Source organism: Myxine glutinosa, chromosome 5 (genome assembly GCF_964187855.1).
Source record: "Myxine glutinosa chromosome 5, kmMyxGlut1.1, whole genome shotgun sequence".
In the NCBI taxonomy this organism is placed as follows: Eukaryota; Metazoa; Chordata; class Myxini; order Myxiniformes; family Myxinidae; genus Myxine; species Myxine glutinosa.
Genome location: NC_136265.1, coordinates 211,496,982 through 211,512,185, shown reverse-complemented (window position 1 = coordinate 211,512,185; position 15,204 = coordinate 211,496,982). Strand labels below are relative to the sequence as shown.

The window sequence follows — 15,204 nt, the reverse complement described above, 5'->3', positions numbered from 1 at the left end:
ACACCATTCTAGTCTTGCTGAGTTAGTCCTCTTCAAAGTTGAAATTGAGATATGTACCATCTTCACGTTCGATCCCTTTGAAATTAAAAGGAAAACACCGGACCAATATCTGCCTGCATTAGTCTGGGCTGTGGCAAAATGTCTGTGCCAGGTCTTGTCTGCAATGTTTAAAAATGGGAAGACCTGGCACACCAATAACCTGAATTTTGGAATCATTTTGAACTTTGAGGCCTGTAAAATCAAAAAGAGAAAACATCAGGCCAATGCCTACCTGCGTTCGCCTGTAGGGACTGTGGTATTGACGTTATCAATTTGACAATTCTTGGCTGGATTTATTGAAACACAGAGGCTTGGCAAGCCAAAAACCTGAATTTTGTGACCAATCGTTGAGCTTTGGCCTCTGTTTTATTCAAAAACAACCCCAATCCAAATCAGTCCCAATATGGGTGGTTTGAAATCACCTTTGGGCCAACTTTCATCCCTATTGATTCAATTACAATGGAATGGCAGGTGTAATTTTTCGTGTTTCACGATGGTGGGGGGGGGGGGGGGGCGGGCGACATAAGGAAAATAAAAGGTGGCTGGGTATATATGTCCAAGGCACCACGTTTTCAAATTTGAAGAGGATTGGCGAAGAAAATAAGAAATGGAATGAAATTGTAGTTTTTGGGAAAGAAGAAAGAAGTATCGGCCAAACAATGCTCGTATACCTCCACTGCCTGGACGAGAGACGTAACATAAAAAGATGATAATACCAAGGAAGAGTGTTGGCATCTGAAATGAGGCCGAAGCACAGGGCTTCTTGCTCTCACATTGTACACAGGTGTATGGCCTCTGTTTTTACCACCTCTCCTCTGGTCCGACTCCCTCTGTCCTTTGACCCTCCGTCGGTTTTCCAGGTTGCACACATTTTTCCGATTACCTTCTCTTAACTCCTAAAAATCCAGGCTTATTGCACTCCTCCACTCTTTAGTTCCTCTTTTCTCTCGTTTGTGTAACCGCAATCACAAGGCTGTTCAATACCACTCTTCCCTCCAGGGCTTCAAGCAGGCGGTGCACCACCATCTCATCAATGTCATCCCCATACTTGCCCACAATCTTTATGACCCCCATTAATCCCATCTGACCAAGCTACAGGTAGTGGTCAAAGAATGGATACACGAACAGAATGTCACTTAGTAGGGTTTTAGGCCACCACGTACATCCAGGACGGTACGAATACCACGTGGCATCGAGTCAACAAGGGGCTGGAACTGTTCTGCACGAAATCGGCACCATTCTTCAAAAGGAAGTCCTCCGATTCACGTCGGCTTGATGGAGGCGGGAACCGCAGTCTGCAGCACTTTTCTAGACGGTCCATTGGGAAGGCCATGGAAGATGGGCAACTTCGCCCTCCTGCACTTCAAACCACCTGGTGACAATACATGCCCTGTGGACTGGACCATTGTTGTCCTGAAAGACACCTCTCCCAGCAGGGGCAATGCTGCATCATGGGATGTAGCCGATTGCTCAGGATGGTACCATAGCGCGCTGCATCAACTGGGCCTGCTAATGGAGAGAGAGTGTGTGTGTGTGTGTGTGTGTGTGTGTGTGTGTGTGTGTGTGTGTGTGTGTGTGTCTGTGTGTGTGTGTCTGTGTGTGTGTGTCTGTGTGTGTGTGTCTGTGTGTGTATATATATATAGATACACAATAAGAGGACTACTGGGGAGAGATTTTCACTTTTCACGCAGCATGTGCGTGTGGCGGCCCCATACTTGTATGGCCCGCGTACCCTGGTGTTTCCATTTTTTTGTCCACTATCTGCATGTTTTTGCAGCTTACTGTATTTCCTCCTCTCTTCTTTTTCCTGTCCGTTCATTCCCTTCCCTTACTTGTTTTGTCCAAGTAATCCTCCACCACCACACTTGTCAGTTTATTGCCTTGCTACCAGGTCACCTCGTTACCTCTCTACCATGAGCCTCAATCTTGTCTAGAGAGGAAAAATAGAAAAATAAAAATGAAAAAAAGAGGTGGCACAAAAACAACAGGCGGTAAAAACAAAGCGTAATGTTGCCTGGGTACTCCAAACCAAAGAGTATAAATTAACTTCTCAGCAATCGATCGTGCGTTACGATTGATCGATCAACAACGAGTCGGGAAGAACTCGGTCCATGTGGGTAATAGAGAAGAGAATACAAGACGTGCAGAGGCAAGAGGGTTCGACGGATGAGTGAGAAAGCTTTCGAAAATCTTGGCATTTCCTTCGAAAAGGAACAAAATGAAAGGAAGAAAGTGCACAATGCCAACCTGGCGGAAACGCTTCAAATGGAGGATCAGGATGTCAGGCAGCGTCCACAGACTCAGCTTTACCATGCCCTGCTGTAGTTTCTTGCAGTAAGGGCAGCGCCAGGCATTCTCTGGTGCAAGCTGGGATTATGTAGCACAAAGTTAGTAAATCTGGAGAGGATATCCAAATAAAACAGCAGCCGCATGCGAAGGAACAGGGGTGTATAGTTTAATAGGGCGAGGAGGGTAGGAGTTAAGAGGAAGAGTGAATGAAGGAAAAAAATCAGGAATGCGGGATGGATGGAAATAATACATCAAGGCAACGAGATTCAGTGAAGAAGAAAAAAAAAAGAGAAGAAGTGTTCAACAAGGCAACGCTGTGATTAGTAATGAGAAGACACCATTTTAGCTTACTGCAGCATCTGGAATTAGACCAAATTTCAAGCAACATTCATTCGTGAGATGATTGAGAGTTGCCTTGATGCGGCAGTGGCGGTTACAAACCTGCTCCTCTTTGGTGTACAAGTGAAAGCAGTCGCTAAGGTTACAGCTTGGGGCCTGCTGGTGGAGTAGCTGCTGTTCACGGACACTATCCGCAATCTCCACCTGTTCTTCCGCCACATCTCCGAGAAGCCTAAGGATGTCAGAGACCGCAACCTTCTCTCGACCACAATGTAGGTCCTTTTTTATTTTCTATTTTTAAAGATAAACTAATCCCCCCCCCCCCCCATCCTACTCCCTCGGCCGATAATCTGCAGAACCGAGAACAAATTCACCAACACAACCATTGTTTGTTTGGTGCAATATCTTTACATAGCTAAAGCTCCCATGCACAAGCACCAGGCATTGTTCGAGTTTGAGAGCAGGCCTACTAGCATATCGATTGAGAAAAACAATTAATCCCCACTCGCACCCAAAGCAACAAGCGCCAGGATGCAAAACGTATAAAACAATTGAATTTTTAGCACTATCACTTGACGTGCAAGACCAACACAAATGCTGATTTGACGTACTCATTCTAATTATCCGGAAGAATCAAATGAGAGAGAAAATGCAACCACACACGTGGATAATCTTACTATAATTCACCAAATGTCCGTCCGTCCGTTCGAAGGTACCGCAAAAACGGCTCAACCGATCGCAACGATATTTTGGGTGGGTATTCCTGGGACCCCTGGGAGTAAAATAGGCTATATTGTTTTTCCAATTTTTCCAAGTTTTCCAAACACGATGGAATAATATTTACCGATATGAACAGTGATGTGGCTTTTGTTGAAATTATACGTACCAGGAGAGAGTAGATCGACTCCTGACGAACTCTTCCTATATAAACGTGCGGCTCCGAAGTAACATGGCAGCGTGTGCAAAGCGACTGAGAAACAGGTGTAGCGGCCGCTTCCGTGTTGCAGATTCGGCGCGCACTCTTCACACATAAACGTGCGACTGAGAAAGACGTGTAGCGGCCACTTCCGTTTTGCAGATTTCAATCTTTTTTTCAAAATGGGCGCCATGTACTGTTTAGATTTTGATGACTTGCGTGTGATATGATTCAACGGATATTTATATGAATCTTTTAAAATAAAAAAAGCCTTCAATTTCTGATATTTTGCCTTTTCATTTGGGCTTCCCAATATGGTGGGTACCGTTGCTAGTAAAATTAACCTCGCATAGCATCTTAGGCGATACGTACAGCACTCGGATCACTGCAGCACGAGATAAATGGTGGTAAGTGCTGAGGTAAGTCACGCATGACCCCAACAAGCATCTCCATTTACTTTGGAGGTAGGAATAGGGCCTCAGGTGCTCGCATAGGCCAAATTGATGGTAAGCATTCAGTGGTTTGTTGATAAAGGGTTCACATTTCCCAAAATATAGTTTTCCTCAGAATTCATTTCAATATACGAAAGGAAGAATGGTGATTGTCCTAACCCTCATTGAGACCACACAGTGTTTACCTGGGAATTCTGGGATGAAACGGGGGTCAGAGCCACTATCTTGGTTTCCAGATGCTGTTTCTTCTTCGTTCATATGCAGCACATGGCTGCAGCGTGGCATCATTGGCTGATAGCGCGGCTGTGCCGCTGATGCAGTGCCCCAAAAGGAATTTGTAATTTGGCCATGGCGACGGCGATAGCTCGCCCACTCTTTGCCAAGGAGACCGTGCGATCTTTAACGTTCACCAAATAATGCTGGCAGATAGGATACCCGGCTTAACGTCTATCCGAAGGACGGCAGACACATTGATGAATCACCTGCCTGTGAAACACCAGGATGACAGTTTAAAGCTGGCTCGGGATTCAAACCCAGGCTAGACAGCTTAGAGGCGAGTGTGCGTACCTATTCCAGATAACCTCATCAGACAATTAATTCCTCATCAGACAATTCCAGATAACCAGGTGGTTCCGATATCTACGGGTGGAGATTGAATCCAGATAAATCCGCCGCTTAAGGGGAAAAAATGGCTGCCCCAAATAACACCAGGTTGGTTGATTCAGCCTGTCATCCTCCCGAGGTAGGCAAAATGAGTACCGGCCTACTGGGACGAATGAGTTATTCGAGTGTCCTGCGTCGGAGTGGCAACCTGTCCAGGATTGTGCCTAGAAACTGCTTCGGCAGCCTGAAGATGCAAAATGAGTGGTCTTCTTCTCTGTCTGACCACAAGACATTCGGTTGATACTTAACCAATCTTAACCAAAATTGCAATCTCAACCAATCTTACCAAGTTATTCTACCGTTCAAGATGCCGATGTGCCAAACTTTTAACTATTCCAATCGTCGATGAATTCGCCAAACATAAGTTTTTTTTTGCATCCCTGACCCACAAAAAGATTGTCATCGTTGTGCTTTGTGGTTGTAACTCTCACCCAGTAAGTGTCAGTACGGCATCGTGTTTCAGCAAATTCCGAGGCTTGTCAAGCAGTAACTGCCACGTCAAACGTTTTAACATTAACTATCAATATGAAATATTAACAGATATAAAGTACAAGGTTTACCCTTTGCACCATGTGTTGGTTGGCTCTTAAAAAGAGCTATTTATATTCTTTATGCTATAAAAATAACTCGAAAGTAAAAGGAAATAAGAAAAGTAGGTCTCAATGTTTCGGGCAGCATGCTCCGCCCATCGACAGGAGGAACAAAGGAAATGCAGAGTTTATATCCAGCCCTGTCTGTGCTCTGTCCCCCAAATTTTCCTACAGGTCGCACAAGATCTGCCAGCAACCATCTTATGGTTAAAATGCCAAAATCAAGACTCTCTGCTCACCTTCACTCCTTCATTCCTCTTTTCTCCCACCTCTGGAACAAACTCCCGCACTCTCTTCAATCCCACTCCTCCCTCCAGGTCTTTAAAACAGCTGTTCACCACCATCTCTTATCTTCCCCCATCCAAAACCTTGATCTTTTCTACCCCCGTAAATTCACCCCAGATCCACTTTTCTGAAATACCGACTTCTTTCCCAGAAGTCCTAGCAGTGTCCATGTATTGTTTTTTTTTTTTTAACCTCTCCCACCCCCCACCCCTCATCCCCTTCCCATGCCTCCACCCCCCAAGCCCTCTCCCTCCCACATATCTCCCGATGTCCCTGCTCTCAAATGTTGTACTTGTGTGCTTCCCCTTCTCTTCCCCTATTGTCTCCCACTCCCTTTATTTATTGTATGTTTTTTGTGTCTGTGCATGTTTTCATGTTCAATGTGTTAGCTCTTACACGAGCTTCGACCTTGTATACAAAATAAATAAATAATAAGAACTCCACGCCATCCCTCATCGGCTGGTTATAGTGAGGGTGCCGATTGGCTGTTCATTGTGTGTTGCCGATTGGCCAGTGTGGTTTTGCTCATCATGGTCCTTTTCCCCGGTGTATTGACAGCTATGGTTGTAGGTGTCTGTTTGTTAATGAGGAAGAGCCAGATGTCGCTAATGGGAGCCCATTTTCTTGGGTGACCGTGTAATGTAAATGTATCTCCATACTTTCTTTGATTCTCCTTACATTCCATCATCAGATATGCTGAGCATCACAGACGTCATGATTATCGACTTTGCCAAAAAAATATTTAATGCTCCCGGAAAAACCATAGTCCCCATGGTACGGAATGGAGGTAGGACCAAATTTGTCTCCATGTAAATATGTATTATATTGCATACCGCTACTTGGTGGAAGCCGGTATTTCAATTCATAATAAAATAAGTCAGGGACATCAGAAGTGGGTTATTTGCCAGTAATTAAAACGAGAAAAAAAAAACCTCTTCATTTACCCCATCTCCACCGTCGAATTGGTCCAAAGAGGTTGAGAACGTAATATTCCCATTCCTATTATACTGTAGTATAACCTATTATATATGGGCTTGTAGTGAGAATTCCACATTCATCAGCATGCACAGAGCTCGGCAAGACTATGCTTCTTTTAATTGTAAGCAGCAGAAAGATGAAGATGGGAAAGCATTGCTGTCTACATCAAAAAAGCAGAGAAAACTCACCTCCTCTTCCCTTCCTCATCCCACTCCATCAGCAGCTTGACATGGGGTGGCTCACCAAGTCGACAGAGCTTCAGTGCCCTGCAGCATGAGCACAGGGACAGGGCAGACGATGGAATTTCAGAAAGAGAGCACAAAGACCTCAAAAATGGCCGATGATACGCACGAAGATAAACCAGGTGTTGCTAACTCTTTAGACAATTCCCAAATACGGTGAAATGAAGTTCACTTGGAAAAAAAAGAGATCCACGTCCAATAACCTCGCAAAAGCATTCGACAAGCAAGCAGATGCTTTAATTAATTATTATTCAGTTAGTTACCCCGGCAACGAACCAGCCTCGTACCATGAATCTCACCACAAGCAGATCTTCAAAAGCAGCTTCTATTAACACACCTTGATTTGAGTCGCAGGAAACTTGAACTGAGGGTCACCTAAGCCGCCACCTAACCAAACTCGGTGGTATAATTATAATGGTTAGAGCTGCGTTCCGCAACCTTTTTAGCCCAGGACCCAATAAAAAAACCCAGGCATCCAGTCGCGACCCATCGAACCCCCCCCCCCCCCCCCCCCGCCACCCCCCACACACACAAACCGTCGCGGAAATATCGATTGCTTATGACGTTAATATCTTGGTAAGGGTTCGGTTCATCTTTGTACAGTAGTACAATTCGTAATTGAACAATAAAGCAAAGTGACGACGATCATACCAAACACTGTCCTTATTTTGTACGGATCTCCACGACAGAGAGACAGAGAGAGAGAGAGAGAGAGAGACAGAGAGAGACAGAGAGAGAGAGAGAGAGAGAGAGAGAGAGAGAGAGAGAGAGAGAGAGAGAGAGAGAGAGAGAGAGAGAGACAGAGAGACAGAGAGACAGAGAGAGAGACCACGCCCCCCTTGAGAATGAGCAGCGACTTCGATCACAGACACCGCCCACTTGATATTATTGTCAGCCAATCAGGCGTAAACTCCCTGCCTTGTTCGCAGCTTCGGAAGAGATGAATCCGCCCCTACGATGAATCCGGATGAAGATTTAATGAAGAACATAAAGATGATGATGAAGAAGAAGATGAATCTTACAACATTCATTGGCGGTGTATCTTTTGTGAAATAGAATAAAACTTTAATTATTAAAGTGACACGCCAAGATAAGGTGTTTGAACTTTATTTTAATCTTCATCGTGAATAGATGATCAACTTAAAATGTAACATGAACTGATAAACAAAACAAGAAGAACTTTTACTGAAAAAACCCGACATGCATCTGAACTTATATCCAGGTTCAATGTTCCGTTATCATGAACAACATTAAACTTTCACCGATTAAACCCAAAAGTGAATCTTACAAGCCTAATTCAAATGTTCCGTTAGCAACATTGTAGATGTGGATTCTCCACATCCGTGCGATGGTTGACTTTGCATATTGGCTCCGAGATCATCGATTCGGCTTTGAAGCAGCGACAATGCGATTCTCAGGTTGGCGCACAGGGCCACTGTCTCCAGCTTGTTTCGAAACTTGGACTTCAGATATGTCACCGTTGAGAAACCTGCCTCACACATCCACGTCGTCGTGAATGGCATCAGGAACTTTACCGTGAGATGTGCAATCTCTGGATACTCATGCGACACTGTCAGCCAAAACTTTACTGAAGAGTCCTTCCTGAACAGTGTCTCAAGTGTACCGTCGGACACGATGTCGATCAAGTCCTCTTTCAATCTGTTGGACAAGTTGCAGCACTGCTGAACGTCGACTGAATAAGGGTCTCGGATCCACTTCTTCTCCACGTGTGGATCAACAGGAAAGTATTCGTCAAATCGTTTGCGCAGGTTCACCAGATGTTCGAAGATGACATCCTTAATGTCCACACGTTCCTCAACACTCTTGCTGAGCAGATCATCCAGGTTTTCGAACATGTCAAATTCATCATTGGTCTGTACTCTTCTCTTCCATAGATCCAGCTTTGACTTGAACGCCGCTATCTTGTCATCAAGTACCACGGACTCCTGCGACGACCCAGATACATTAATAGAGGCTCCGGTCGTAAGTTTGTTTATTTACAAACAGGTCACTCCATTCCCGTACTCTGGTCGGCTCAGCGCACTCCCATTCATCGTCCCAGCGCACCTGGTCACAGCAACGCACACAATCGCACCTCCTGTCTGCAAACCCTGGCTAAATCACCTGAGTTCATCCCCACCGTACAAAACAACATCAAGCTCACCCTGTTCAATACCCGGTCCCTCAACAACAAAAGCCTCATCCTGAACGACTACATTCTGGATAATAAACTGGACTTTCTCTGTCTCACTGAAACCTGGCAACAACCTCTGGACTACTTCTCACTCAACCTCACTACACCCAATGGATATTCTTACATCAATAAACCACGCTCGGAGGGCCGAGGTGGTGGAATTGCCGTAATTCACCGACAAGACATCAAGACCAGCCTCATCTCCATCTCATCTGCTCCATCATTTGAACACCTGGCTTTTAAACTCTCTAGTCACACACAGTCAGTCATGGCTGTCGTCTACCGCCCTCCCAAACCACACCCATCATTCCTGTCTGACTTCTCCTACTTTCTGACCCAGCTCTGTTCCATCTCCCCCTCAATCCTCCTCCTCGGTGATTTCAATATCCACATGGACTCCACTGACTCCACAATAACCACTGACTTCACTGATTTACTCACCTGCTTTAACCTCACTCAACATGTCAACTTTCCTACCCATAACCGTGGGCACATTCTGGACCTTGTCTGCTCTACTGGATTAATTTTGCACCATCTCTCTGGCTCCGACCTCACCCTCTCTGACCACTTAGCCATCACTATGACCATCAACATCCCCACCCCAGCACCAAGGCATTATCGCACTATCAACTTCCGTAAGCTAAACGCTCTTTCACCTACCTCATTCTCATCCACCCTCTCTGAAAAAATGTCCACTTCTCCCTTCGTTGACCTCCACACCCCTTCTGACCTCACTGACTACTACAACCACACTCTCTCCTCCTGCCTTGACCAGCTTGCACCTATAAAAACCAAAACAGTTTCTTTCACCCATTCTGCTCCCTTGTTTACCCCTGAACTCCGCCTGATGAAAACTCGTGCTCGCCAACTTGAAAGACTCCGCAATAAAACAGGTCTCACAATTCACTCCCAAGCCTACAAGGACCACCTACAACACTACAAAGATGCCCTCTCCCACGCCCGCTCCGCCTACTACTCTCAAATTATCCACTCTGGCTCCGGAAACCCAAAAGCACTCTTCTCTACAATAAACAAACTCCTTAGCCCCCTGAACACCACCACCCAGTCATTCACAGTAGACAACTGCATCTCCTTCCTTTCATTCTTCCAATGCAAAATTGACAACATCTACAACAGCTTAACCACCACCGCACCCGCTCCCCCTCAAACCACCTGCCCCCCCCCCCCCCCCTTATCCTGCCAACCCCTGTCTCAATTCTCCCCAGTCTCCCCTACTGACATCTCTGAACTCCTCATAGGAATGAAAACTGCCACCTGCACTCTTGACCCCATCCCCTCCAGCTTTGTCAAGGCCTCCCTTCCTGCTCTCTCTCCACTTATCACTGCAACAATAACTCCTCCCTGTCTACAGGCATCGTCCCACCATCCCTCAAAATTGCTGCTGTTACCCCCATTCTGAAAAAACCTGGACTCAACCCTGACACCCTAAATAACTTCAGACCCATCTCCAACCTACCCTTTCTGTCAAAAGTTTTGGAACGCGCTGTAGCCACTCAACTCAAACATCACCTCTCTGCCAATAACCTGTATGAAACATTCCAATCCGGATTCCGCTCCAACCACAGTACGGAAACTGCTCTCCTCAAAATCACCAACGACCTTCTCCTCTCCTCTGACGCTGGCAACCTCAACATTCTCGTCCTCCTCGACCTCAGCGCCGCCTTTGACACCATCGATCACACCATCCTCGTCACCCGACTTGAAACCACCTTTAACATTACCGGCACTGCCCTCTCTTGGATCAAATCATACCTCTCTGACAGACGCCAGTTCATCTCCATCAATAACTGCAAATCCCCCACTGCTCCCCTCCCCCAAGGTGTCCCCCAAGGTTCAGTTCTTGGCCCCCTCCTCTTCATCCTGTAGCTGTCCCCCCTTGGTCACTTAATCCGCCGTCATGGTCTCCAATTCCACGGCTTCGCCGATGATATCCAGCTTTTCATCTCCACCAAGTCCATCTCCACCGCCACCCACTCTATCCTGACAAACTGCATCACTGAAATAAAATCCTGGCTTCAAATCAACTTCCTCAAACTTAACTATGATAAATCTGAAATAATCATCATTGGCCCAAAAACGCTCATAAAATCCACCCATAACTTTGCCTTCAACATCGACGGTTTCCCAGTATCCACATTTTTATTTTTTAAATTTTTTTTGTATACTGCATCGAGGCTCGTGAAAGAGCTAACATTTATTTCACAAACAAATCAACCAGACAAACAAAATATATAAAAAGAGGGAGCGGAAGACAAGATGGGGAGAGAAGGGGAAGCACACAAACACAACATTTGAGAGCAGGGAGAAGTGTGGGAGGGAGAGGGCTTGGGGGGAGGAGGCGTGGGAAGGGGGGGGGGTGGGGGGGGGGGAGGGAGAAGTATAAAACACAAGGACACCAAGGACTTCCAGGACAGAAGTTGGTATTTCAAAAAAGTGGAATTGGGGTGAAATTAGTGGGGATAGAAAAGATCAATGTTTTGGATGGGGGAAGATAAGAGATGGTGGTGAACAGCTGTTTTAAAGACCTGGAGGGTGGAGTGGGATTGAAGAGAGTGAGGGAGTTTGTTCCAGAGGCTGGAGAAAAGAGGAATGAAGGAGTGAAGGTGAGCAGAGAGTCTTGATTTTGGCAGTTTAACCATAAGAGGGTTGCGGGCAGATCTTGTGCGACCTGTAGGAATATTTGCTGGACAGAGCCCAGAGAGAGCTGGGGGGGCAAGGCCAGAGAGGAGTCGGTAGAAGACGGAAAGACCACCAACCTGCCTGCGGTGAGTGAGTGAGAGGCCCTTGGAGTTAGCTTCATCGCGGGAGATTCCAATGATTCTGAATGCTTTGGTTTCAACAGCGTGAAGGCGAGCTAGGTGTGAGGCAGGAGCACCAGCCCAGAGGGGAGAGCAGTATTCCATTGAGCTGCGGATGAAAGCCTTGTATGTGGTGAGGAGCTCAGGTGTGCCAAGGAAGGACTTCGCACGACGGAGAATGCCCAGTCGGCGACTGGCTTTGGAGGCCAGATTTGAAATGTGGTTTTCCCAGGAAAGATCATGGCAGATAGTGAGACCCAAAAGCTTGAGTGACAGAACTTCTTGGAGAGGATTATTCAGAAAGTGGATGGGAGGGTTGTCCAGTCGGTCTTTTTGGAGAGACATCGTAAGAGTGTGAGATTTGTCAGGATTGAAAGACATGATCCACTTGTTTGCCCAGTCTGTGATTTTGTCCAGGTCTGCAGAGAGTGAGGAGGCTGCAGACTGCCGATCTGAGGGATGAAGAATGGAGCGACAGAGAGTAGAGTCGTCAGCAAAGAGATGGAGGGGATTTTCAAGAGAGTCAGAGAGATCATTGATGAAGACCAGAAAAAGCACAGGGCCCAGAACACTGCCTTGGGGAACTCCAGCCTGAACAGGAGGAGGAGATGAGAGAAACCCATTCAGGGCCACACGTTGACTACGACTTGAGAGGAAGTCCGCCAGCCATGCGTGGAGATTTCCATGGATACCAAAAGAGGAGAGTTTGGTGAGCAGAGCGGGGTGCCAGACCGTATCGAAGGCACGTGATATGTCAAGGGACACAACAACACAACATGCATTTTAAAGGCCATTTTCCCTGCTAGAGCGGGGGTTAGCCTATTGATATGTCAAGGGAGACTGCTCTAATTTCCTGTTTGGCATTGAGGACCTCCATCCATTGTTGAGAAAGCAGAAGCAGCATGTCCAGAGTGGAGTGTCCAGGTCTGAAACCAAATTGATGATCAGAGATCAAGCCATTGGAGAAGAGGAAAGATTTCATATCTGAAGCAATGATGGATTCCATGACTTTGCTGATAATTGGGAGAAGGCTGATTGGTCTGTAGTTGCTGGGATCTGTTTTTGCACCTTTTTTGTGCAAAGCGGTGATGTTGGCAGATTTCCAAGCAGATGGAAGATGACCTTGAGCAAAAGAGAGGGTGAAGAGAACAGAGAGAGGGAGTGAAAGAGCGGAAGAACATGATTTTAGGACCCGTGGGCTGATGCCGTCAGGTCCAGTTGCAGAATCAGAGTCAAGGGTTGACAGAAACTTTTCCACCTTGTCAGGAGGAAAGGACACAGAGTCCAGGAGCAGCTGGGTATGACTGGGTACGGTGGGTACAGAGAGGGATGGGTTTGGGACACAAGATTTAGAGGCAAACACAGAGTTGATGCATTCAGCTTTTTCACGTGCGGAGTCAGCCGTGTGGCCATTTGAGGTGAGGGAGGGGATGGAGGGGGAACAAACACCAGAAACAGATTTGACCAGACGCCACCAGGATTTGGAAGAGGGAGACAGATAAGAGAGTTCGGTCCTGAGAACGGAGAGATATTGTTTCCTGGCTCTCCTGAGGGTGGACAAACACTTGTTTCGGGCTTTGTGAAAGGAAATGAGATTTCCTTCCGTTGGATTTGCTTTCCAGGAGACGAAAGCAAGTTGTTTCTGGGCAATAGCCTCACCACAAGATTCTGTGCACCATGGATGGGAGGAAGGGTATGACAACTGAAGACGAGATGGGATAAATCTGTGCATGAGAGAGAGCAATTTACTTTGGAAGAATTCCCAGGATGAGTTGATGTCAGAGGCAGTAGAGATGGGAGACCAGTCCAGATGATTGATGGCTGCTTGAAGACCATGCCAGTTGGCCTGAGTGAAATGCCAGACTCGTCGACGCTGAGGAGGCTCTCTGAGAATGGTCAGAGAGATGTCCACTTTAACAAGCACATGATCAGAAGAGCCGATTGGAGCAGAAGAAGAGCAGCAGACATTTTCAGGGAAGTTAGTCAGAACCAAGTCCAGAAGAGAAGATGCTCCGTTGACTGAGATCCGGGTTGGGAAATTGACAGATTGTGTCAGTCCCAGTGAGTCACAGAAGTCCTTTGCTGAAGTGCCATGGCTGGTGAGAGAGGTACCCACCCCCAGCCAACTGGCATGGTGACAGTTGAAATCACCACATATGAGGAAGAGAGAGTTGGGATGGGTAGATAGAAGTTGGTCCATATTATCAGACAGCGAGATGGTGGACGGTACAACACACATATGAACAAAAGGTGGGAGCGAAGGGGAAGCCGTAGCCAAAGGTATTCCTGGGGGTGAGGTGGAGAGAGGGCAGTGCAGGGCGAGTGAGGAAGAGAGTTTTTTATAAAGATAGCAACCCCACCTCCCCTCACATCCGGAATCTTGGCATCATCTTTGACCAAACCCTCCCCTTCGACAAATACACTAAACAGATCACAAAGACAGCCTTCTTTCACCTGAAAAACATCGCCCGTCTCCGTCCATCCCTCTCCTCCACGCCTTCATCACCTCCCGTCTGGACTACTGCAACAGCCTCCTCTATGGTTCACCCTCAATAATCACCAATAAACTCCAATACATTCAGAACTCCGCTGCCCATCTACTCACCCATTCCCGGACCCGTGACCACATCACCCCCGTCCTTTACAAGCTTCACTGGCTCCCCATCCCCCAGAGAATCCAGTACAAAATCCTCCTCTTGACCTAAAAAGCCCTCCATAACTTGGCCCCATCCTACCTGGCTGACCTCCTCTCCAGACACACTCCCACCCGCAACCTCCGATCTACTGGTACCAACCTCCTGACCCACCCCCCCCCCCCCCCCCCCCATCCGGACCAAATTCAGATCCTGGGGGGACAGGGCCTTCTCCATCGCTGCTCCCACCCTCTGGAACTCACTACCTCACACCATCAGAGACTCCTCCTCACTCACCACATTCAATACATCACTCAAGAACCACCTGTTCAACACTGCATTCAACATTTAACCCACAGCATTTAACCCCCGACTATCTCTTCTCCTTCTCCTTCCTTTTGCTTTGATTATTTACCTATTGATTTTTGTCTTTTTGCACTTGTTTTTTGTACTCTGTCAAAGCGTCTTTGGGCTTCTTGAAAAGCGCTATATAAAATAAATGTATTGTTATTATTATTATTATTACTAGGACATGCCCGTACTATATATATATCTAAAAGTATATCCCCCCCCTCTATTTACATGAAATGGTTTGGTCCATTCGCAAAGCCAAAGCGAACGGCTTGCGAGTACGGTGACAATCCCCCCCCTCTATTTACATGAAATGGTTTGGTCCAAAGCGAACGGCTTGCGAGTACGGTGACAATCCCCCCCCCTCTATTTACATGAAATGGTTTGGTCCAAAGCGAACGGCTTGCGAGTACG

The 15,204-nt window shown here is 46.7% G+C and overlaps 1 protein-coding gene across 1 annotated transcript in view; it reads right to left on the bottom strand.

Moving 5' to 3' along the window:
- Window positions 1-15,204, bottom strand: part of LOC137426429 (uncharacterized) — a 132,791-nt gene that overhangs the window by 27,448 nt on the left and 90,139 nt on the right. Inside the window, exons 10-12 of the mRNA XM_078779445.1 lie at window positions 6,740-6,817; window positions 2,770-2,899; window positions 2,287-2,406 (exon numbers count right to left, since the gene is read on the bottom strand). Coding sequence (XP_078635571.1) covers window positions 2,287-2,406; window positions 2,770-2,899; window positions 6,740-6,817 — 328 coding nt within the window. The remainder of the gene's footprint in view (window positions 1-2,286; window positions 2,407-2,769; window positions 2,900-6,739; window positions 6,818-15,204) is intronic.